The sequence below is a fragment of the Vipera berus genome (genome assembly GCF_964194415.1).
Source record: "Vipera berus genome assembly, chromosome: 5".
Classification (NCBI taxonomy): Eukaryota; Metazoa; Chordata; class Lepidosauria; order Squamata; family Viperidae; genus Vipera; species Vipera berus.
The window spans coordinates 41,482,234-41,506,505 of NC_138207.1; the positions used below are offsets into that span (position 1 = coordinate 41,482,234).

Here is a 24,272-nt window from a genome sequence, read left to right on the forward strand (position 1 = left end):
CCTTTACTACATATTAGGAAGCAGTCATAAAACAGTTGATTGCTCTCTGTCAAGATAGCAGTGCCCATTGTAATTTAATTGCAGCATTTATTTCTCCTGCCCTCATGCCCTTATTTTAATATGTTCTTTTTCCTCTGTACTTCTCAGCCTTGAAGCTGAGTAGTTATTGATTGTTCACTACAGCATTGCTGCACTAAGAAACTCTGGTTCACTGTTTAACATCCCACACCAACAGTGAGCCAACCTGCTTACAACAAATGTACTTGTGTACTCCTAGAGCAGCAAAATGGGCATGGAAGCAGTGATGGCATTACTGGAAGCAACACCAGATACTCCAGCCTGTGTGGTGAGTCTGTCCGGGAACCAATCAGTGCGCCTACCTCTAATGGAATGTGTGCAAGTGGTGAGTATTTCACAGAAACACAGAAGCCAAATATGTTCAGGATAGGATGCTGTTGGCTTTGCTTTTAGCTGGAGCTGGGAGAAGGGAGGGGGGGAGAGAAATAAATGGAGGAGATAAGGAGGCTGAAAATTCATGTTGCTGGTGCTCACATCCTGATGCTCCCCAAATATATTCAGAACTCGAAAAGTTCCTAGCAGCTCTGATTAGAATTCTGGGAAATCAGGTTTCTCTATATTTAAAAGTTTCCAGATTGGACAAAGGTCGTCTTAGCTACTCAGGATAGATATAATATGTGGCAATTCTGTTGATGTAATTGGAATATGCATCTGAGATACAATACCTAAAAGCTCAGTTTTTCTTTCACTTGAGAAAAGTTACCAAAAAAATGGAAAACAATGTGATTGCTTTTACAGGAAACATAGCAAATAGGGACTAGGAGATAAAGAATTGATATCAATAACTAAACTATTTCTCCCAAGTCCTAGGCTGTGAATCAGTAATACAGCATCCATAAGGCAGGGGTGAACAGGGAAAGACAAGCCTTGAACTATGATTGGACAATAGCAGTGAAGGCTAGGATAAGGTTGCTGATTCTTTTCTTATCTTCATTTCTTTATAAGAACAAACAACATTTTTGTGAACTCCAGTATTTTTTTTTGTTTCTGCAAAATCAAATTAGTTTAAAGAATTGAGAAAACAATGCTTCTTAAAGAGTGAAAATATCTTGCAGGCCTATCATTTGCATAACTTGTCACAGTCATTTAAACTGTGGTATTTGGGTGTAGTGTTTTAGAGTCTTGAGTACAGACTCATATCTTATGAGTCATTCTTGATTTTGTTCCAGGAAGGAGGCTACTTCTCTTTTTGGCCTTGTTCAGGCTTTCTTTAAAGTAGGGGTAATTAATTTGTGACCCTGAATTCCCAGCAGCTTCTCCCAAGATGTCCACTGGGGAAGAATTTGAGAGTTGTTATTCAGCAAAATCTGGAGGGCCTAAAAGCAGTGTTTTTCAACCTTGGCAACTTTAAGATTTGTGGACTTCAGTTCCCAGAATTCCCCAGAGAGGAATTTTGGAAATTGAAGTCCGCAGTTCTTAAAATTGCCAAGGATAAACTGGTGTTAAAGTTTCCCCATTCCTCATTTAAAAGAAAATCATTTTGCCCTGTATTCCTGCCAATGCAGAAATTATTTTTCTTGTTCTTTTCTTTCTTTTCTTTCTTGCATGTTTTTCTGAAATAATAATATATTCTTGAGAGGGCTTAACTTGCTGGTTCTTTAATTGGAACAAACAGATAATCATTCTCATTGCATACATGGTATTACCTGATTTTTTTGTGTGACTCCTCACAAGAACGTCCTTGTGATTCTTTGTCCTTACAGACCAAAGATGTCCAGAAAGCTATGGATGAGAAAAGGTTTGATGAAGCTATTCAGCTTAGAGGCAGGTGAGAGCTATCTCTCAATCTGAGAAGAGAATGCATTTCTTTTATCTGCTTGTAGAAGTGTGAGAAAAGACAAGGCAAAACAACTTCAGTATACTGCAGATTGTAATGCTGTAGAAATAACCTGGTCTTCTCTGTTCATTAAAGCACTCTAACCTAATGGCTAAGTGCTGAACAAGGGGTAGAGAAATCCAAACTTTGTGTTAGGCACAGTAGCCAGCTAAGTGGCTTCCGACTAGTAATTTTATCTCAAGACCAGGAAGAAGGTGTAATAGCAAATAACTAAATAACTGTTAACAAGAAAACAAGTCCATGCAATCATCTAGAGTCAAAGATGCTAAGAAGTGTTGTGTTGGCATCATGAATGCCACTTGGAAAGAAGTTACTTGCAATATAAAATCCTGTTTTACCATGCTGTGGTCATTCTTACCTTTCTCTTTCTGGAAAGGCATAGCCAGCTTCATAGCCTTCAACATGCTCAGTTCTAACTGATTATTTGGTTGAACCTTTCATTTCTAGTAATTTTTCCCTAAATAGTTTGTATGTTTCTGAAAATAGTGGTCATTTCCAGAGTTTAATGACAATATTTCTTGGTATGAGTTTGGAATTATTTTAGTTATTTAAGGCAAGTTGGAGACTAAACATTAGAAACTGAATGATTTGACTTATACTGTTGTCACTCTTTGACATCTAAGAAAAGAATTTCAAGCTGGTGCTATTTCCTGTTTCCACTAAGAAATCTTTAAAGCCATTAAATCAGACTGAAAATTGAGATGATTATCAGCCGGACTATTTAAACAAAGTGACATAGTTTATTAAGGAAATGACACATTGCAAACTGAGTAAAATCAGGTAGTAATTGTTTCCATACTTTTAAAATGGTTGTGATGGCCAGGAAGTCTGAGATGAAATAATTTGAGCCTCTTTTTTGAGAATATAAGTAATGTATTTGGGTATTGCTTATGTAAGTATAGTCTTAAAAGACTAAAGACTTATTTCAGCAACGTGGTAGAGAGATCACTAAAGATGTGAAAGTGATTTTCAAGGAAAAGCTGTAATGCATAGAAATTACATCTACAGACTCAAATATGTACATATTGGTGGGGAAGCAAGGGGGGTTGTTAATGAAACAAACATTGTAACACAAATTCTACTTCTTGTCAACAAGTGTTTAGCCACAGTTTAGACAGAACAGAGGTTGCATCATGATATCGTGATAAATGTTATGATTTTGCACCTCACACAGATACTGCTTCTGTTCATCAGTTATGTTATCCCTTGTCACAGTTTAAAAGAATTCCTGAGCTTGAATATTATTAGGAGATAAAAAGAAATACTTTATCACCCTTTGGATTTGGACAGTTGCTAGCTAGTCTTCTGAAACCTGTTATCTTTTAGATGTCTTGGAATCGTATATTTCAGAATTCCCGATAACATGACCAAATAGTTATGGGTTGAGGAGGGGCAGCCTATGAAATATAGCAGCTAAAAGAGGTATTTTGCTTACAGTTTCAGCCTGGAAACCAAACTTTGGAGAATATACCACAATAGCAAAGTTAACAGTATCTATCAGAACAGACCTTTGATTAAATTTAAAGAATGGTCTCCTTTTTATCATGTATCACATAACAAAGCAAACTCAGATACTATTGAATTCAGGTTTTAAGGGGAAAAGAATGGATTTAAAGAGAGGAATCAGAACAATTTCCATATTTATAAATATTTTGATGCAATAATCTGGTACATTAGGAGGCAGTGTAGAATTATGTAGTTTCTTAATGTTTTCACTGATTTTTCTCTTTTTAAAATGTATTTTTATTTTTTCTAATTTTTTCCTTTTTCCTTTACATGATTGTGCAACTATTTTTGGCACATTGACAAATAGTGGGGATATCAATATTAATATTACGTTTAGACACTTATAGAAATGTTTAGTTATTTGGTGGGATTCACCAGTTTGCACCACTTCAGCAGAACCAGTAGCTAATTTTTTGTTTCCCAGGCCCAGACTGGACTTCCAGAAGCGGCATCCACACAGAGAACTGGTTGTTCACATATTTGAATCCCACCACTGGCTATTTCTTAAGATGATACAGTGAACCAATTCTATAAAATTAATTAATGCATGAATGAAATAATGAATTTTAAATTGTATAATTATAAACCCTGTTCGTTTATTCATCGATATTTTATTCTTGATCCACTATCTTCTTTTATGTAGCTATTTAGTTTGTTCCTTAAGTGTTTTAACAAATAAATTGCTAATTTAAAAAGAAAATACAACAATCAAATGGTAACCAGTATGATTGTAAAATTATTTTACAGAAGCTTTGAAAACAATTGGAACATGTATAAGCTGCTTGCACACCAGAAGCCAGCTCAGACAAAGGTGAGAAAAGAAAAGAACATGAGTTGTCTGAGTGCTTGTGTTTGGAGATAGGAAGACTGATGGGGATGTTCCACAGTCATGTATATGTGACTGGCACTTAGCCATGCCTAAATGTAAATAGAAATGCAATATTTATGTTCTGTGTATAGATTTAAATTACCCTCTCCCCAATGACAGTGACTCAAGACTTGCATTATTCTTGTTTATTTCAGAAAATGTTTAATTCAAATGTGGAAGAAAGGTTAAAATAATTGCTTTTTGAATTAAAGGCACTGATAGTGCTCAATATACAGGCAGAGAACTGACAATTGTTACTATAGATAGTCATCAGCTTACAATTTTTCCAAGTTTTGATGGTCTCGGAAAAGGTACTTTATAGCAGGGGTCCTCAACCTTGGCAACTTTAAGACTTGTGGACTTCAATCTTTGCTGGCTGAGGAATTCTGGGAGTTGACGTCCACAAGTCTTAAAGTTGCCAAGGTTGAGGACCCCTGCTTTATAGCTTCCACCATTGTAAAGTTGTACAGCTCACCCTGTGTACACATGGTCACATTTTGGGTGCTTGGCAAGCAGTCCACATTTACAACCAGTTGCCAAGCATCCACAATAATGTGATTACCATTTGCAACCTTTCTTGCCTGCTTGCCCAGAAAGTCAATTGGGAAACTAGCAGGGAAGGTTGCAAGTGAAGGAGAAGGAGGGAGAGGAGAAAACCTTTTAGTGGGTTGCAGAACAATGCTGAAATCCTAAGAGTTCAACTTCATTCCTGCAGCCCCATGAAGGAGTTTCCATTCATGCACAGAGGGGAGCTGAAATCCTTCAGTGGGCTGCAGGAACATTTGAGAACGAAAGGGGCTGCCTGCCAGGAGGATTTCATCTCTACATGGAACTAAAATCTTTCAGCAAGCAGCTCTTTCAATCTGTCTGCTTAATGACCTGAGAGATGGTTTAATATCCGCAACCAAGAGTCCTCAGATTGTGGTCATTGAGCAAAGCAATCACATGGCCTCTAGCTTAATAATCCATTCAATGTCTGAAATTCCCGTCCCAACTGTGATTGTAAGTCAAGGACCTGTATGATGTATGATGGCCTCCCCTTTATCATTTTTAAAAGGTCTTTGTGGGGAAAGGGGGAAGAAGATATATCTGAGACAGCCTTGCATCTTCTGAATCCTGCTTCAATCCTTAAAACACTTGGAGGAGTGTTGAGAAAAATAGTTTTTATTTTAAAACACACCCACTTTTATTGTTTATCCATAGTTTTAGAGTCTTCAAGTTCTGCGTAACTTGCTAATTGTCTTTCATTCCACCAGAGCAATTTCAGCATTGCCATTCTGAATGTAGGCGCGCCAGCAGCCGGCATGAATGCAGCAGTCCGATCGGCTGTTCGTGTTGGGATTTGCCAGGGTCACACAATGTATGTGGTGAATGATGGCTTTGAAGGCTTAAGCAAAGGGCAGGTAAGTCTTGTTCCAATCAGATGAAAGACTACTCCTTCTCCTGGATGTCTTCTTTCTCTGATATGAGAACATCAGTGGGTTAGGACGCTGAGCTTGTCGATCAGAAGGTCGGCAGTTTGGTGGGTCGAATCCCGAGTGCCGCGTAACAGAGTGAGCGCCTGTTACTCGTCCCAGCTTCTGCCAACCTAGCAATTCGAAAGCACGTAAAAATGCAAGTAGAAAAATAGGGACCACTATGGTGGGAAGGTAACAGCGTTCCGTGCGCCTTTGGCGTCTAGTCATGCCGGCCACATGACCACGGAGACGTCCTCGGACAAGCGACAAGCGCTGGCTCTTCGGCTTTGAAACGGAGATGAGCACCGGCCCCTAGAGTCGGAAATGACTAGCACGCATGTGCGGGGGAACCTTTACCTTTACCTATTCCTTTGGAACTTTATGAATTTTGAATGCATCACTTAGAGTTTTAAAATTTCAGATTAAAGAATTATTATTAATAATTCTCATGCAATAAAATATTAATCTGCCACTGGTTTGTAAGGCAGAAAACTGGCATTGGCTGGTTAATTTGAGGTTAATAGAGCAAATCACAACAGGCTTAATTATTTGCTCTTACAGGTCAGAGAGCTGTGCTGGCATGATGTTGCAGGCTGGTTGGGCCGTGGAGGATCCATGTTGGGCACCAAACGGTTAGTGCTATCAAAGCCAATAAAAACTTACAAGAAAGTATACATTGAGCATAAAAAAGAACAGGAGGTCAAGTTGAAACTCTCCATAGAGTTAGAAAATATGCGAATGACATAGCCCTTGATCTCAAATAAATTCTACAACCTTTTCCTACCTCCATGAAAGACATGAATAATCACTATTTATTTTTGAACTGTTCTTGTAATTAAGAACTTTATCTTATCTTGCATCTGCCTTTCTAATGTGGAATTGAATTATTTCAGTATTTTGTTTTTCATACTTTCTCTTGTGGAGAAAAATGCCAATATATCAATTACTTCCATAAATCTGTGTTTAATAACTGTGAAGAATCTCAGAACATAGCTTTTCAATATGCATATTCTAACTGGAAAAAAACTTCATTTAAAACTTGCTTTATTATTGTTTTGCCAGAACACTTCCAAAGACATGTATGGAAAAGATTGCTGAAAATGTTAGGAAATTGAACATCCAGGCCCTGCTAGTCATTGGAGGTTTTGAGGTACTGAGAAACTGGTTGTGTCATTTCAATATTAATTACTATCTCTTTTCACCTTACTTCACCTCACTCCCCCCACAACCCTTTTTATAAAAGGCTTTTCTAAACAGACATATTTGTAGTGTTAGTATTGTACGTGGATAGAATGTAAGCCTAGAATTAAATGAACATTGATTAAATCATTATTCTACACAGTCACTCTCTGACTATAGCTCTATGGTGGAATTGGTACTTTTTCATGCAAAGCACCCCAGCTACACTCATTAGTTTTCAGGTAAGGCTGGAAGTCTGCCAGTCAGTACAGACTGCTGAATCAGCTGCCAGTATACCCATTCACACACACTATTTCTCATACACATTTGTACACATACATATCAGTCATACTGTTTCCTCCCTTTTTCTTAAAGCAGATACTGGGCAAGGTTACTTAGAAGAAAGGATAAGGAAAGGGCCTTTCCCATAACCTGCTTCAGATGGTGAATGGCAATGGGATGCTACCCCCTGATAGCCATCAACAGTTGATTAATGGCAACAAAAAACAGGCAGTTGATTTCCTGATAAGTAGATGATGAGGGTGGAAAACTAGGCACTGAGCACACAATACAATGTACACTAAGTACATTGAGATAAATAATTCTCTGGTCTTGATGATATAAAGCAACTTCGTAAGTTTTATACAGTCTTCATATTAGTCTACATTTTTTTTTAATCATACATTTTTATCAATGATTGTAATTCTCGCAAATTTACCCTCTGCTTAATAAAAGCTCAGAATTCAAAACAAGTTCTTTCAAAGTCAAGAGTTGTCTTTCTCCTACACATTTTGCCCTCCAGTTCTTAGACTCCCTGCTGTGGCTTAGACTTACATTTGTTCTCCCTTTTGCAGGCATATGAAGGAGTGTTACAGTTGGTGGAGGCTCGTGGGCAGTATGATGAGCTTTGTATCATCATGTGTGTGATACCAGCTACCATCAGCAATAATGTTCCTGGCACTGATTTCAGCCTGGGATCTGATACAGCTGTCAATGCTGCCATGGAGGTGAGCTGCGGTTATTGCAACTGTACATTCCAGGGAATTTGGGCAGATAAGTTGTTTAAACATCCTTATAACAATGCATTTCTTCTCTGTAAATGGCCAAAAAAATGAGGAACATGGAGTAATACTGAGACTCATAAATCTGATTTGTAGACATTCATTTGATTATGAGCTTTCAACAGATACTGCATATTTTCAGGTATTTTTCTAAAAATGTATAAGCTAATTATAGCTAATCTCAGGAAGCCCAATTCTCTCCCTGTCTGCACAATTCAAGATACAATTATTTGGAGTATTCCCTCTCACAGATGTTTCATTTCCAGTAAATCAACTATTTACTAATTGTTTAAGTAGTAAAAATGTTATAAATTGCTTGAATGGCATGTTTCTATAATACTTATTTAAAGCCAACTAAGTTAAGAACTATTGTCCTGTTTTATGATATATTTATTATTTTTTGTGAGAAAGTACTTATATTGTATGTAATTACTTTCAATCATGAATTCTGTATTATGAAAAAAGGAAAAGATTAATCTACAGATAATCATCACTTTATGACCACAATTGAGCCCAAAATTTCTATTGCTTAGCAAGAAGGTTGTTAAGTGGGTTTTGCCCCATTTTATGCCTTTTTTGCCACAATTGTTAAGCGAATCATTGAAGTTGTTAAGTTAGTAACACAGTTTAGTGAATCTGGCTTCCCCATTGACTTTGCTTGTCAGAAGGTCACAAAAGGTGATCATGTGATCCTGGGACATTGCAACTGTCATAAATATGAGTCAGTTGCTGAGCATCTGAATTTTGATCATGTGACCATGGGGATACTACAGCTGTGAAAAATGGTCATAAGTCACTTTTTTTTAGTGCTGTTGTAATTTTAATTACACTCTTAACTACAAGTGGTCTGATGGCCATCTGAGAGACCTTTAAGTATTCTCAAATCACAGCCACTGTCTTTATACACTGTTTCAATATCCAATAAGGGGAGAAGCAGTGGGTTAAAGAGGAAAGGAAGTTAATTGTTTCCTTGTTCTTAGTATTGGCTGGTTAACTGTAAGAGAATCAGGTACCTTAAGAAAACAGTTTTCAGGCATTGGGCCAAAGAATTCAGACTCCGTATCCAAAAGGCACGGGAGAACTGACACTAGTAAGATAAGCTGGCAAGAAACATTTCTTTATTTACACAGTGGATTCTTTGGCGATGTTCACTCAGTTTTTATAATATTATATCTGCTGTGATTCTCTGTATCTTTTTCTCTTCTCAAACTCTTTGTAGGATACTGAGTTGGCAGGCTTTGTTGTTCAAAATTCTGCATACAAGTCGCACTCGACTTACAGCCATAATTGGGACCAGAATTTCTGCCATAAGTTATTGTAGTCAAAAGTCAAGTTGGACCCAATTTTACAAGTCTTTACATTAGATGTGATGATTCTTGAGATTCTGAAGTATAACTGGTCAGGTCAAAATGTTTTTTGTCCCGCACATTTGCTGGAGGTAGTGATGATAACTGAGATCATCTATCTCAGTTTCTTCTGTTGAGTTTGGGAATGCTGTGCTGTGATCTAAGCCAGGTTTGTTCTTGCTAAGCAATTGCATACCAGTGTAATTGCATGACTTGGCAGCCTATAATCACAGTCACTGTTTAATGCCTTCCAATATCTGAACACGTAATTTTTTGCCCCTTCATTTATTGCCATTTAGAGCTGTGACCGCATCAAACAGTCTGCTTCAGGTACCAAAAGGCGTGTCTTCATTGTGGAGACTATGGGGGGTTATTGTGGCTACTTGTCGACAGTGACCGGAATTGCAGTGGGAGCGGATGCTGCTTACATCTATGAAGACCCTTTCACCATTCATGACTTAAAGGTGTGTTGGTAAAGAAAATGAAAAGTGATGAAAATGCATGAAAATGTTTTTTTTCTGTTTATTATAGATAACATTATGTGCAAATGTAGAATATCGTATGTCAGATTGGGTTGCTTATGAACTGTTGTTGTTAGTTGCGAAGTCGTGTCTGACCCATCGCGACCCCATGGACAACGTTCCTCCAGGCCTTCCTGTCCTCTACCATCTTCTGGAGTCCATTTAGGCTCACGCCTACTGCTTCAGTGACTCCATCCAGCCACCTCATTCTCTGTCATCCCATTCTTCTCTTGCCCTCAACCTTTCCCAGCATTAGGCTCTTCTCCAGTGAGTCCTTCCTTCTCATTAGGTGGCCATAGTATTTGAGTTTCAACTTCAGGATCTGGCCTTCTAAAGAGCAGTCAGGGTTGATCTCCTCTAGGACTGACTGGTCTTTTAAGATTTTGAATAGCTCAGCTGGAATACTGTCACCTCCACTAGCTTTGTTGTTGCTCAGCTTTCCTAAGGCCCGTTTCACTTCACATTCTAGGATGTCTGGCTCAAGATCAGTGACCACCTCATCGTGGTTATCCGGTAACGTTAAGCTCGTTCTTATATAGTTCTTCTGTGTAATTTTGTCACTTCTTCTAATCTCTTCTGCCTCTGTTAGGTCCCTGCCATTTTGGTCCTTTATCATGCCCATTTTTGCATGAAACGTTCCCTTCATCTCTCCAATTTTCTTGAAAAGATCTCTGGTCCTCCCTATTCTGTTGTTTTCTTCTATTTCTTTGCACTGTTCATTTAAGAAGGCATTTTTATCTCTTCTAGCTATTCTCTGGAATTCTGCATTCAATTGGGTGTATCTTTCCGTAAGGTTTTACACTTAGCCTCACCATTGCCCCAGCATTACTCAGGAATTTAAGAGAGCCAAAAGAAACTCCTGAGCCGAGGTTTCAGCAAACAAACAACTTTTATTTTGATCAAAATAGAATTGGGTGGCCACATCTCTCTTCGTGGCTGGTAGAGAGATGAAGGCAACAACCAGGAAAGATGTCTTCCACCTTTTATACCCCTTCAGAACAAAGAGATCTGGTCTTGGTACTAGGAACCAAAAGGTACAGAAAAATAATTCCTACATGATGACTCATACACAACAACCCAGGCTCCACCACAGCTCCTTTTCCCCCTCCCCTTACCATGCTCTTTTCATGTAAGCAATCACCTCTACCTAAAGCATGAAACATTTGCTTTTAAATAACTAATTTCCCAATATAAAGCACCTACAAAACTGCTTCCACATAAACAAAGATGATTACTAGCATCAACCTTAAGCATAATAAAATCCCTTCATTTCTTTTTCTCCATTGCCTTACGCTTCCCTCCTGTCCTCAGCTATTTGCAAAGCTTCCTCAGACAGCCGTTTTGCTTTCTTGCATTTCTTTTTCTTTGGGATGATTTTAGTTGCTACTTCTTGTACAATGTTGCGAACCTCCGCCCATAGTTCTTCAGGCACTCTGTGTATCAGATCTAATTCTTTAAATCTATTTGTCACCTCTATTGTATATTCGTCAGGGATATGATTTAGTTCACGGGTCGGCAACCCGCGGCTCCGGAGCCGCATGCGGCTCTTTGAGCCGTCTCCTGCGGCTCCCAGCCGCCCGGTGCGCGCGCACCTCTTTGAACGGGCAGTGGTGCGCGCGCACCTCTCCCAAGCCGCCGCCGTCCGGAGACCTGCCGAAGTTTGGGGAGGTGCGCGCGCACCTCCCCAAACGTCGGCAGGTCTCCGTACCTCCGCGCCCTGCCTGCCTGCTTCTTTCCGCTGCCTGGCTGCCCTACGACGTAACCCACTTCATGATCGAGTGTGACGCCTGCAAGGACTGGTTTCACGGCAGGTAACACAAAGCGATTGGGCCTTTCCTCCCCCCCTTTCCCTCCTCCCCCGCTCTAGGGCAGAGATCCCCTTCCTATCGCTCGGGGCCTTTCGTCTCTTTGGCTCGCCAGGGCTGGAGCGGCGAGAACGAGCGGGAAAGGAGAGATGGTGGGCTCCTGGCTGCCGCTTCTGCTCTGTGCAGTTTTCCAACAGGCCTTTTTGGAGAAGAGGAGGAGGAGGAGGAGCCACTCTCGTTTCCCTCTCTTGTATTTTTTTTGTGTGTGTGCGTGTGTGGTTTTGTTTTTGTTTCGTAAATTGTCGAGCCCAGGCATACACAATGGACTCCCCCCCTCCTTCCCGGGGCTCTGGTGTCAAGGGGCTGCGGGTAGTGGTGTTGAAGGAGAGAGCTATTGTCCTTCACTCGGGGAGGGACGGCGGGAGGACTGGCTGACTGACTCGCCCACGCTCCGGGCGGTCACTTGCTTCGCGTCTCCTGAGGGAAGGGGGGGTGACTGGAGCGGGCGTGTTTCCTCGCCTGCTGGGCGCCGCGATTTGCCCGGGGAACGTGCGGGCCCCGAATGGCAGCGTGGAGCGAGGAAGCGGACAGCCAGGGCTTCCCCGAGAGCCGCGGCCACACAGGGTATTCCTTGCCGCGCAGGCTGCTGAAGCCTGGCTCTGACGCCACTTTGCCTCAGAGCGAGCGAGCAAGTCCGCTCTGCCAAACAGGGGAAGCAGAGTTCCCGGCCGCCAGACTCAGCCCGAAAGGTGGGCGGAGGAGAGCACAGAAGAATAGGCGAGACCCCTTTCTGGTCTTCCTGAGGTAGCGCTGTCTTGTGGAAGACAGCCCCCCCACCCCACCCCCGGTTGCCACGTCCGCCTCTTGACACTTTCATGGTACCCCACCCCCCTTTTTTGTTTGTTTGTTTCTTTTCACCAAATGAGATACAAGGGGGGTGGTGTGGCTTCTTGGACCCAGTCCGGGAGACAGCTGGGGAGGTTAATTCCCCGACGCTCCCCGGTCAAAGCTTTGGCTGCCGTCTCCTGTGCGGCAGGCTGCTTTTAATTCGCCTTGTCCACCACCATCAGCAGTGGAATCTGAGACAATGTAGGCGCAGGGGCTGGAAACTCCCTCGGCCACCCGCTCGTCTCCTTGGCTTTTGATTAGTATTTGATTTGTGCAGGAGGGCTCCCCACCCCGCCGCCTTTGTCAGGCTTTCTTGGCGCTTTAATTATCACTTCACCTTGCCCGCGTCTGCCTTGTTTGCAGGGACTCTCTGGATACCATCTGAATATCAACCTGATCTTTGTGCCTCGCGGTGGCGGGGTTGTGTTGCATGCGGAAGGCAGACGCGTTGCTCATTTAAAATAAAATTTTAAAAAAAGCTGCCGCTGTCCCGTCCGGAGACCTGCCGATGTTTGGGGAGGTCTCCGTACCTCCGCGCGAACGGGCAGCGGCCCCGCTTGTTGCGAAAGCTGCCGTGGCCTTTCGGCAGCTTTGTAGACGGGCCGCGGCAGCTTTCGCAACAAGCGGGGCCGCTGCCCGTTCGCGTGGAGGTACGGAGACCTGCCGACGTTTGGGGAGGTGCGCGCGCACCTCCCCAAACCTCCCCAAACTTTGGCAGGTCTCCGGATGGCGGCGGCTTGGGAGAGGTGCATGCGCACTCTCCAAACCGCCGCCATCCCGTTTGCACAGCTGCCGTGAACGCGGCAGGTCTCCGGACGGGACGGCGGCAGCTTTGCAGACGAGCCGCGGCAGCTTTCGCAACAAGCGGGGCCGCTGCCCGTTCACGAGGTACGGAGACCTGCCGAGGTTTAGGGAGGTGTGTGCGCACCTCTCGGAATGGGTAGCGGCCCCGCTTGTTGCGAAAGCTGCCGCGGCCCGTTTGCAAAGGTGCCGCTTTCGGCAGCTTTGCAGACGGGCTGTCGCGCAACCGGGAACCGGTTCCATCACACATTAAAAAAAGGCAAACGCGCGCGTACGCACGCGGCTCCCACTTTTTTTATGTGTGATGGAACCGGTTCCCAGTGGCTCTTTTCCTTTTTCGGGCTGCCGACCCCTGATTTAGTTCATACCTGAGTGGCCTAGTGTTTTTCCCTACTTTCTTCAGTTTAAGCCTAAATTTTGCAATGAGAAGCTCATGGTCTGAGCCACAGTTAGCTCCTGGTCTTGTTTTTACTGACTGTATAGAGCTTCTCCATCTTTGGCTGCAGAGCACATAGTCAAACTGATTTCTGTGTTGACCGTCTGGTAATGTCCATGTGTAGAGCCGTCTCTTGGGTTGTTGGAAAAGAGTGTTTGCTATGACCATTCTATTCTCTTGACAAAATTCTGTCAGCCTGTGCCCTGCTTCATTTTGTACTCCAAGGCCAAACCTGCCTGTTATTCCGGTTAACTTTTGGCTTCCTACTTTAGCATTCCAATCCCCCATGATGATAAGGACATCATTTTTTGGTGTTAGTTCTATAAGGTGCTGTAGGGCTTCACAGAACCGGTCAATTTCATCCTCTTCATCACTGGTGGTTGGGGCATAGACTTGGACTACTGTGATATTGAATGGTTTGCCTTGGATTCGAACTGAGATCATTCTGTCATTTTGAGGATTGTATCCCAGTATTGCTTTTCCTACTCTTTTATTGACTATGAAGGCTACTCCATTTTTTCTGAGGGATTCTTGCCCGCAGTAGTATACCTGATGGTCATCTGAATTAAATTCACCCATTCCTGTCTATTTTAGTTCGCTGATTCCTAAGATGTCGATGTTCAATCTTGTCATCTCTTGTTTGACCACATCCAGCTTGCCTTGATTCATGGATCTTACCTTCTAGGTTCCTATGGAGAAAAAAATCTTTACAGCATTGGACTTTCCTTTCACCACCAGACACATCCACAGCTGAGCGTCCTTTCGGCTTTGGCCCAGTCGCTTCATTCTTTCTGGCGCTACTAGTACTAGCCCTCTGCTCTTCCCCAGTAGCATGTTGGACGCCTTCTGACCTCAGGGGCTCATCTTCCAGCATCATATCTTTTTTCCTTTTGGTACTGTCCATGGGGTTTTCATGGCAAAGATACTGGAGTGGGTTGCCATTTCCTTCTCCAGTGGATCACGTTTTGTCAGAAGTCTCTGCTATGACCTGTCCGTCTTGGGTGGCCCTGCATGGCATAGCTCATAGCTTCATTGAATTACGCAAGCTCCTTCGCCATGACAAGGCAGTAATCCATGAAGGGATTACGAACTATATATGCTCTTTTTGTGAGTCCCACTATGCAGTTCCTGAAGTTCAGCTATGCATGTTTGGCAGTATAATGTGTATTTTCCCAATGAAAGAAAACTGGGAATACAGGCAGATTAAACCTGTACAAAACTTAATGTTCTTGTTTTACACTTATTTCAACCAATCTCACAGCTTAAAAGAAAAGGTAAAAAAAGGTAAAATGGGATTTTAAAAAAATCTCTCCCCAGTCTGGTAATATCTCTGTGAATCTTCGAAATTGAAAAGTTGGGGGACAAAATAATTCCACAATGCAGCCCCAACTGAAAAAGATTACCAACTGTACTGTATGAATTGTATGGATTGAGATATACATAGTGACTCCAGATCATAGCACCAGGCCCTTATCATGAAATGGCTGCCAACTATACAGTGTTGATTGCATTCTATGAGAAGAAACAAATTTCTTAAATTCCGTCTCTGGTTCTTCAACACTCCTACCTAAACTGACTGCTAAATGGTTGTGTCTACCCCTAGTTGACACATATATGAACATATTAATCTAGCATCAACGTTCCATAGCAAATGAAAAAGCTTGTATTCATTCCCATTAAAATCTGTGATTAAAAACAATGGAATTTATATTATTTATGCCTATGAGACATTTTGTATCCCAGATCACAGTTATATATGGGTGAAACCATATTGTTTTTGTGATAAATATTTGATTAGAGATAGTAATTGTATAGATAGAAAAACAACATATGATCCAGTGGCCAGTGCTTCTGTCATTTTGATTATTTCATTATTTGTTCTGAACTAGAGCCACGTAAGCCTGAAAACATCGGATCTAGATTTATTTAGTTAAGAATTCCGTAGTTGTCATTGTAGCTTATGTTCTTAATGATATATGAGAGGTGAAGCCCTGGATTCTCAGAACAAAGATACCGACAGGATCTGGGTTTCTTAAATTTATCTCTTTAACATTTTTGACTGATCTGGACTTGTCAGATAGTTGTTGCACTGATAACTAGTCATTCTGTCCAACATGAACAAAGCATTTATTTTTTATCTAATCTTGTTCTATGTAGCTCAGAAATGTCATTTCCTCCTCCTTTTGTCTAAATAACTTCTTTTACTCTGATAAGCAAAAAAATGTTCCAATAAAAACTATTATAATTTTTATCTTGCCAGGCGAATGTTGAACATTTGACTGACAAAATGAAAACAGACATTCAGAGAGGTCTGGTACTCCGGTAAGTCATAGAAATATTTTAACAAGGACATGTTGTCCTTTGAATTGTCAAAGAAGATGCACATTCCTATTGCAACATGACACTGAAAGAGTGTGAACTTTGTACCTTTTTTAATGTTTTGTAAGTCAAGAGCTCTTTGAAGGAAGTGAGTGCTATGTAGAATGACTTCCTTTCTGTTGAATCATTATAACTGAGCAATGGTTCAATAGAACAGAAGTCATTGTAGTCTCTGAAATGTAGAGAAATTAATAATTTCCATACCTGAGAAATTGGCTTTGATCTGTGGGTATCTAGTGGGCTGCAAAGAAAAAAGAATTCTTCAAGTGCAAAAACTAAAATAGTTTGCATTATTGATATTGAATGGTTTGGTTTATTAATAATATACATTACAAGTGGACCAACTGCCTCATTCAGCAACTGTTTGAAATTACAACAGGTGCTGAAAAAAATAACTGCAACTAATGCCTACACGCAATGGGGCGTAAACTAGTTGTTTGCCCTGTGTACTTGCAGCTCCGCACCACCATATTCCTTTTGATGTGCATTCCTCATTCTCTTCTTGCTAATTATCCCAGTGCTGGCATGAGCATTCCAAAAGGTGGAGGTGTGGAGAAAAAGGAAAACTGAAGTAAAATCATAAGCACAGTGGCAGTCAGATGATTTTCCACTAGCAAACATTTCACTTAATAATAGAGCTGCTAATCCAAATTGGGCTTGTTAAATAAGGGCTCCATGTTATCTCTCCCTTTCTGATATCCTGAAAATGTGCTGGATTAAAATTCCCATCATATATCTGGTAGAGATGATGCTGTTTGAAGGGTCAGTACAGCTAAAAAACATCAAATTGGAGGATGCCATTGGCCAATTCCTCCTCAGTTCCTTGTATATTGTTAATGGGGTAAAAATTTTGTGGTTGTAAATGGTTCTTTCCAAAGCCTTTGCCTTCCTTCATATTCACACAGATGTCAACATTTAAAACATTGTAACATATTATATATTATGTATATGTCCCAAAAGAAAAAGAAAAAGTGCAGCATAAAGCAATTACCGGTAATAAAAAATACAAAACAAGCAATAAAATGAAAACCTACTTGTCTTCAGAAAGTTAGGAATTAATAATTCTGTCGATGCTCCATGTGTTTAATACTAGTTTCAAAAAAGAATTTTGCATTTTGTTGCTTGGGAAGGGGGGAAACCTGCACTAGAGAGCTTATGAATTAAAAGGGCAGAAAGATTCATGAATAAACTAAAAGAAAGAGCCAAAATAGACTAAACTACAGACAGATTTATTATTCAGAAGTTAACATCTTTAATTGTTTTCCGGAAAAATTTTTCTATACCACCTTTTCTACAAAAGATGTAATAGTACTTGCTTACATTATACAATATTTTATTCTTTCTTTTATCAGCAATGAGAAATGCCATGAATATTACACCACTGAGTTCCTGTACAACCTATACTCCTCAGAGGGGAAAGGAATATTTGATTGCAGAATTAATGTTTTAGGCCATCTCCAACAGGTATGTAGAGCTAAAGGTCATGAGATTGCATTAGCATTTTAAGGAGGCATAAGCTAGCTGATTAAAATTTGTAGTGAAGGGAATCACTGCAGACATTACATGATAAGTGGTTTCAGGGTGGGGTATCATCAGTACACTGATGATACCCAACTGTTTTTCTCAACCCCGAACCAACCCAGCGATGCCCTCGCCGTGATGTCCCATTGCCTGGAGGCGGTCCAGGTCTGGATGGGGAGAAACAGGCTTTGTCTCAATCCTGCCAAGACTGAGTGGCTGTGCATATCGGCATCTTGGGTTAACCAGACTATTCCACCTTTAACGATGGGGGGTGAGGTGTTACCCCCTGTTGATAGGGCTCGCAACTTGGGCGTCCTCCTGGATTCACGGCTCAATTTTGAAGATCATATAGGAGCCGTGACCAGGGGGGCTTTTGCCCAGGTTTGCCTGGTGCGCCAGTTGCGACCCTATCTGGACCGAGATGCCCTACACACAGTCACTCATGCGCTCGTGACCTCCCGTCTACTGTAGACTACTGCAACGTTCTCTAAATGGGGCTGCCCTTGAGGACCACTCGGAGGCTTCAGCTGGTGCAGAATGCGGCCGCGCAAGTTGTGATGGGGGTTTCCCGATACTCCCATGTAACACCTCTACTCCGCGAGCTGCATTGGCTTCCGGTTGCCCTCCGGGTGAGATTCAAGGTGCTGGTGATGACTTATAAAGCCCTGAATGGCTTGGGTCCGGGATATCTGAGGGAACACCTGCTGCCAGCATCAAGCTCCCTTCGTCCAGTGCGCTCCCACAGGGAGGGTCTCCTCAGGGTGCCGCTGATAAAAGACTGTCGGCGGATAACACCCAGGGGAAGGGCCTTCTCTGTGGGTGCGCCTGCCCTCTGGAACCAGCTGCCCGTGGAGCTCAGGACTGCCCCCGACCTTCGCACATTTCGCCGGGACCTGAAGACCTGGCTCTTTGAGCTCTCCGGCCCAGGCTGAGAATTTTTAACTGGGTTTTTTTTAATTTTAGGGATAATTTAATCTTTTTAAATTTGTTTTTAACTTTTGTACTGGTTGTTTTAAATACCCTGTAAACCGCCCTGAGTCCTTCGGGAAAGGGCGGTATATAAATCCAATAAAATAAAAATAAATAAATAAATAATTTAAAAAATTCTTATCTATTTACTAAAGCTTACTTGCCATTCTAGTAAAAAAATGAATCTGAGAGGATTATATTGCTATTTATATGGTGAAGTTTAAAATTCAATATAAGCCATAATTATTACACATCTCTTATTATATATATGCCATTATCAAATCTACTCAAGAAGAAAAACAGTAACCCCATCCTAGGCTTTCATGGGCAATCCAGAAGGATACCATGATTCATGGCACTGAAGGCTGCTGTAGATCAAGCAGGATCAGGAAAGCCATACTCTCCTCATCCCAGGCCCACCACAATTTATCAACAATTGGTGTCATCAGGAAAATACATATTTAGTAAGAGCTTTCTCAGTTCAGGGCTATATAATTAATAGTTATTTTCCATCTTGCATCTGCCTAGACCTTGTTGCTTTTAGCTATTTGCCACTTTTGCAGAACATATTTGCAAAATGGCTTTTGAGTTAAATGGTTCCAGCCAACTATACAGCACCTCAGCATCTCCTACAACAGGATTGGCATGGCTGTTCTTTTGGCTCTACTTTTACTTTCCTGTCTCTAGGGAGGTGCTCCAACCCCCTTTGACCGTAACTATGGTACCAAGCTGGGTGTGAAAGCTGTTTTATGGATGTCAGAAAAGTTGAAAGAAGTGTACCGCAAAGGTAGGTCATAATTATCATCTCAATGATAGAAGATGTTGATGCCACTGCATGCTGTAACAAGAGAAGATGCTCAGAGCCTACTGGCAAAAGGGAGATGAAACAATGCACAACAAATTGCATGCTCCCAATGGCCTTCTTAGTTTTTGTTTCTAATTAGAAGCAGGGCCCTGAAGGAGAATGATCAAATGGTTACTCTAGGGCAGGGGTAGGCAACCTCGGCTCTTTTATGACCCATGGACTTCAACTCCCAGAATTCCTGAGTCAGCTTGGCTGGCTCAGGAATTCTGGGAGTTGAAGTCCATGAGTCATAAAAGAGCCGAGGTTGCCTACCCCTGCTCTAGGGGATGTGTGCTGTTATATTATGAGGCAACTTATCTGTGGTTGCTCTGATTCTTGGCCATTTACTTGCTAAGAGACATTTCCAGCAACAGCCTGCCCACTTTCTTCCAATTAAGGGAATGAGGAACTTAATCAAATCTTGATCTCTATCATTTACAATATTCTTTGATGAAGTGGACTTGAAATACATCCAAATTTATGGCATATAGGTTGGGTGTATTTCAGCATTTACAGTTCCTTGCTTTGTCCATGCTGCCAGTCTCTACCCATCGCTTCTATTTTGTATAATGCTAAACATGAAAATTATTTTGTGGAAAGACTTGCTTTCTAACAAAGCTATTGATTAATCATTCTTATCAGAATGACTTATCATGAAGCTAGTTTTCCGTGGGTAAATTATATAATTATTTATAGAAATTTAGAAAGCTTTCAGTCCTTTGGTAATTGTTGCAATATTCAAAATTACATATCCAGATACCTGATGTAAAATCAAGGCATTTATGTGATGAGATGGTTTTCTTGCATTACAAGTAAAGATTCTCTGTTTCTCTAGGCCGAGTATTTGCCAATTCTGCAGAATCTGCTTGTGTCATTGGCCTGCGTAGGAAGACTGTGTCCTTTAGTCCTGTGACAGAGCTTAAAAAGGTCACCGATTTTGAGTAAGTGTATTGGTGGAGTATCACCAAAGTTCTAAGGAAGAAACGCTGATATGATGGAAATTGTGACATATAGAATGATGTCAGATACTTTGTTCATGCATTGATCAATTAGTTGAATTTCCTTTCTGTCTGCTGATGTAGATATGATACATAATTATCCTGAGAAGATCTTCTCACAACCGTGCTACATATATTAATCTAATCTAAGCTGTGGTACTTCTTGAATATTATATATCTACTTTTCTCTTCAGCCTTAGGGAATGTAGAGGTCTAACTGGTAGCTCTGCCCCATGACTTAGATATTCTGAGATTGTTTGTTAGAGAGACATGGTATGCATATATTCAGAGCTGCTTTGTGGTTGCATCACCTATGCCAGACTGGTATTCATTCAAAGTTTGTTTGTTTTTCTGCAGACACAGGCTTCCTAACGAGCAGTGGTGGCTAAATTTGCGCCTTATGCTGAAGATGCTGGCCCACTACCAGATCAGTCTAACTGAATATGTATCTGGAAAGATGGAGCATGTCACTCGGCGTACACTCAGCATTGAGAAGGGATTCTAGCTAGTCTTCCCTTAGCCATGTATCTGATCAATTCTATGTAGTTCTCTCCCTTTCTGGCCTTCTCATGCCTTTCGAGTGCAAAGCTGATGCCACTGTGACCCTACAAGTGTGTGGCCAGAAGACAGCCTGCTTTTGTTGCAGAATTACTCCATGTCCACACAGATTCTTACATTCTTTCTTGCCCACTGAGGAGCATGGATGGGTTCACTTATCCTTCCTCAAGCCTCTTTGTTGCCCCACGAAGTAGAGGGTGTATAATGCTGTTCAGAATTTGTTCCTATTTCACAGGGTTTTTTGAAATATTCTTACACTACTTAGAAGAATTATGTACTGATTGCCAATGGACAGTATGCTACTTTAGATTCTTATTGGCCTGGTGCCATGAAGAATGCACGTTTCAGAAAGTGATTTCCTGTAATTTAGAGAAAAGAGTTTCCCAAAAAGTCTCCTTGGGAAAATGTTCTAAAATAACCAAGGATTCCTATTGCCTCATGATCGACACACAGCAAAGATCCTTCTTGGCAGAAGGAATGTGCTTGCAATATAATAACAAACAGTTCTTCTTTCTTCCCATCCCTCCCTCACTTGAGGTAGTTCATGCCGACCAGGGTAGTATTTCTGAGTACTCAGCGGGAGTTGCTGGTATGCCATCACTTTCCTTAGAATCCCCTTCTTCATTCTGTCTGGCTCATGTGTTTAATTCACTATCCCTGGCTGGTCTGTGATGATGGCACAGCTCTTGACTGTTGTGTCTGTACCTTTCTGGTGCATTTCTGTGAATTCAGTGCCCTATATTGCCTGTTTGTCCGTGGCATTGCTTTCTGTCCTGCAGTGATATTAAAACATGCACTGAATCAATTCTGTGTATGGTCAAATTGTGTTTTTGGTAGAGATTGGCCTCAGATCTGCAAGATAAGTTAACGAGTGTTTAAATTCCAGACTTATTGATACCTGATTCTTCACTGTGAATATCCTTGCTAAGTAGGGTGGAATAAAAGACAGAAGGCAGAGTAACTTATAACTATAAGAAGTTAGTTTATAACTATATAAATATTCATATTAAGAAGAGACGTTGGAATTTAAGATGCTGCATTTGTTCAAAAATTCAATTATTTGATTTCGTAATTGGAAATTGGAGTTCTCTGCTATCTTAAAAATTGGTGTTTTTCATTACTGCAATCTGATCCTTCAAGCTGAAAATGGAAGGTCTGCACATGCTCTGACTTATGTTAATACGACACTGGCATGCAAGGCATCTAACACATAATCTCTTGCATCTCAAATCATCTTTAATCCAATAAGATAGGTGCCAATTCTCATGATATACCTAATTGTTAATTGGAAAAATTTGTTTCATGGAGAATTAAGAAATTATGAGAATTTGAGTTAAACAGGGATAGATCCGGGGAAGGGGGCGAGGGGGAAAAAGAGAGAGGATATATTTGAGAGTACAGTATAGTGCACCTCTCAGGACCTGGATATGCAGAATAGAGCAGAATGAAAAGTTCTATGAACATTTTAGCGATGTTATTGGTCAAGCTAGTGTTGAAGCAGTTTTCTTACCATGTTGGAAAAAAAAGTGCTAGCTGGTTCAGTTGCTCATGCTGTAACAAATGAAGATTAAACTCCACTAAACAACTGAGTTCGTGTCAAAAGTCATAAAACTGCACAATTTCTCAGGATAATAAGTTATCCTGAAAAGCATTCCTGTTAGGGAAGAGACCTTCCTTGCACTGAGGCAGTTCCAATCAGTGGAAAGTTCAACCCAGTGGCTTTCAAGGTTTTCATTGCTTGTCTACACAAATGCCGTTTCGTTGGGAAAAAAAATATCATTGTTCATTCAGGGTTGTGTTCATGAAGATAGTCTAGTAACTTGAATACCATAATTTCTTTTCAATAAGAAAAAAAGTCATTGTCCAGTTCAACAGACTTCTGTGCTTGGCAACTAGCCAGATGATTTCAGATAGATTTCTTTGCTGGGCTTGTGTGAAAGTAAGTACATGAAGGCAGAGAAAGAATGCTGTGATAAACAGCAAAACATCTCATAAATTTACTAAAATTCTTACTAGATTAAACACATTGGCAGAAACGGCCTTAGCAGCTTTAGGACACAATGTCTGGAATACAAACCTCTCACGTTCTGAAACAACCTAAGTTCCTGCTGTCATATATCTATCTAGTTATCTAAAACTACCCTATTTCTGTCATACATCCTATTGCTATTACATTTTATTATGCTATTTTCCCAATATTGCCTTTTATCATAGTTATCTTCACATCATTTCGATAAAGTATGTCAAGCTACAGTTTAGCGTAAAAGGTGGTAACTGGACTATGATCACCCACCTACTGAGTACTAACTACCATAGAGCCTAATCTTTTCCCCCATTGGGTATTTCAATCTAAATATGTCACACTGATGCCTGTAGTTATTCTCTTAAGTGTCTGTGTAACAGGACAATATCTTTTTTGAAATGACATGTCTTTTTAGACAGGAATCATTCTGTACTTTAAAACTGCTTTTATTGCTGGTTTCCATGTTCCAACAGCTATTCTAAAAGAAAAGCTGCAGGTGCACAAACTAAGGCCTTGAGGGTAATTTTGACCTAATGAAGTTAAACACAAAAGACTGAAAAAAGGGAAAAGTATATATTTTGTGATTTGAGAAATATTTGTGAAGATTAAAAAAATGTTTTTTTTAAAAAAAAATTAATCCCATTTATATCCCGCTGTTCTCCAAAGACTCAGGGCGGTTTACAATCTAAAGCACAAATCAATGTGCTTAGCAATAGCCTTCATTCTATGTACCGTATATACTTGAGTATAAGCCGAATTTTTCAGCCCACTTTTTGGGCTGAAAAATTCCACTTCGGCTTATACTCCAGTGAACAAAAAAACTTACCGAGGACTTGTGCGCGGCCGAGGCTTTGGTGCTTCCGGGATCGCGCGCACCTCTCCCAAGCCACCGCCGTCCGGAGACCTGCCGAAGTTTGGGGAGGCGCGCGCGCACCTCCCCAAACCTCCCCAAACGTCGGCAGGTCTCCGGACCTCCGCGCCCTGCCTGCCTGCTTCTTTCCGCTGCCTGGCTGCCCTACGATGTAACCCGCTTCATGATCGAGTGCGACGCCTGCAAGGACTGGTTTCACGGCAGGTAACACAAAGCGATCGGGCCTTTCCTCCCCCCCCCTTTCCCTCCCCCCTCCCGCTCTAGGGCAGAGATCCCCTTCCTGCTGTGAAACCAGTCCTTGCAGGCGTCGCACTCGATCATGAAGC

The 24,272-nt window shown here is 41.3% G+C and overlaps 1 protein-coding gene across 2 annotated transcripts in view; it reads left to right on the forward strand.

The window, feature by feature from the left end:
• The window catches only part of PFKL (phosphofructokinase, liver type), an 81,706-nt gene that overhangs the window by 20,676 nt on the left and 36,758 nt on the right, over window positions 1-24,272 (forward strand). The window contains exons 10-22 of one of the 2 annotated variants that reach the window (XM_081329092.1): window positions 278-403; window positions 1,782-1,846; window positions 4,169-4,232; window positions 5,546-5,692; window positions 6,308-6,378; window positions 6,809-6,896; window positions 7,780-7,932; window positions 9,632-9,796; window positions 16,044-16,105; window positions 17,515-17,626; window positions 19,340-19,439; window positions 20,332-20,437; window positions 20,852-21,857. In XM_081329092.1, the coding sequence (XP_081185218.1) occupies window positions 278-403; window positions 1,782-1,846; window positions 4,169-4,232; window positions 5,546-5,692; window positions 6,308-6,378; window positions 6,809-6,896; window positions 7,780-7,932; window positions 9,632-9,796; window positions 16,044-16,105; window positions 17,515-17,626; window positions 19,340-19,439; window positions 20,332-20,437; window positions 20,852-20,999 (1,407 nt within the window). In that variant the 3' untranslated portion in view covers window positions 21,000-21,857. Of the gene's footprint in view, window positions 1-277; window positions 404-1,781; window positions 1,847-4,168; window positions 4,233-5,545; window positions 5,693-6,307; window positions 6,379-6,808; window positions 6,897-7,779; window positions 7,933-9,631; window positions 9,797-16,043; window positions 16,106-17,514; window positions 17,627-19,339; window positions 19,440-20,331; window positions 20,438-20,851; window positions 21,858-24,272 lie in introns of those variants that run through there. The other variant, XM_081329093.1, reaches the window with a different exon arrangement.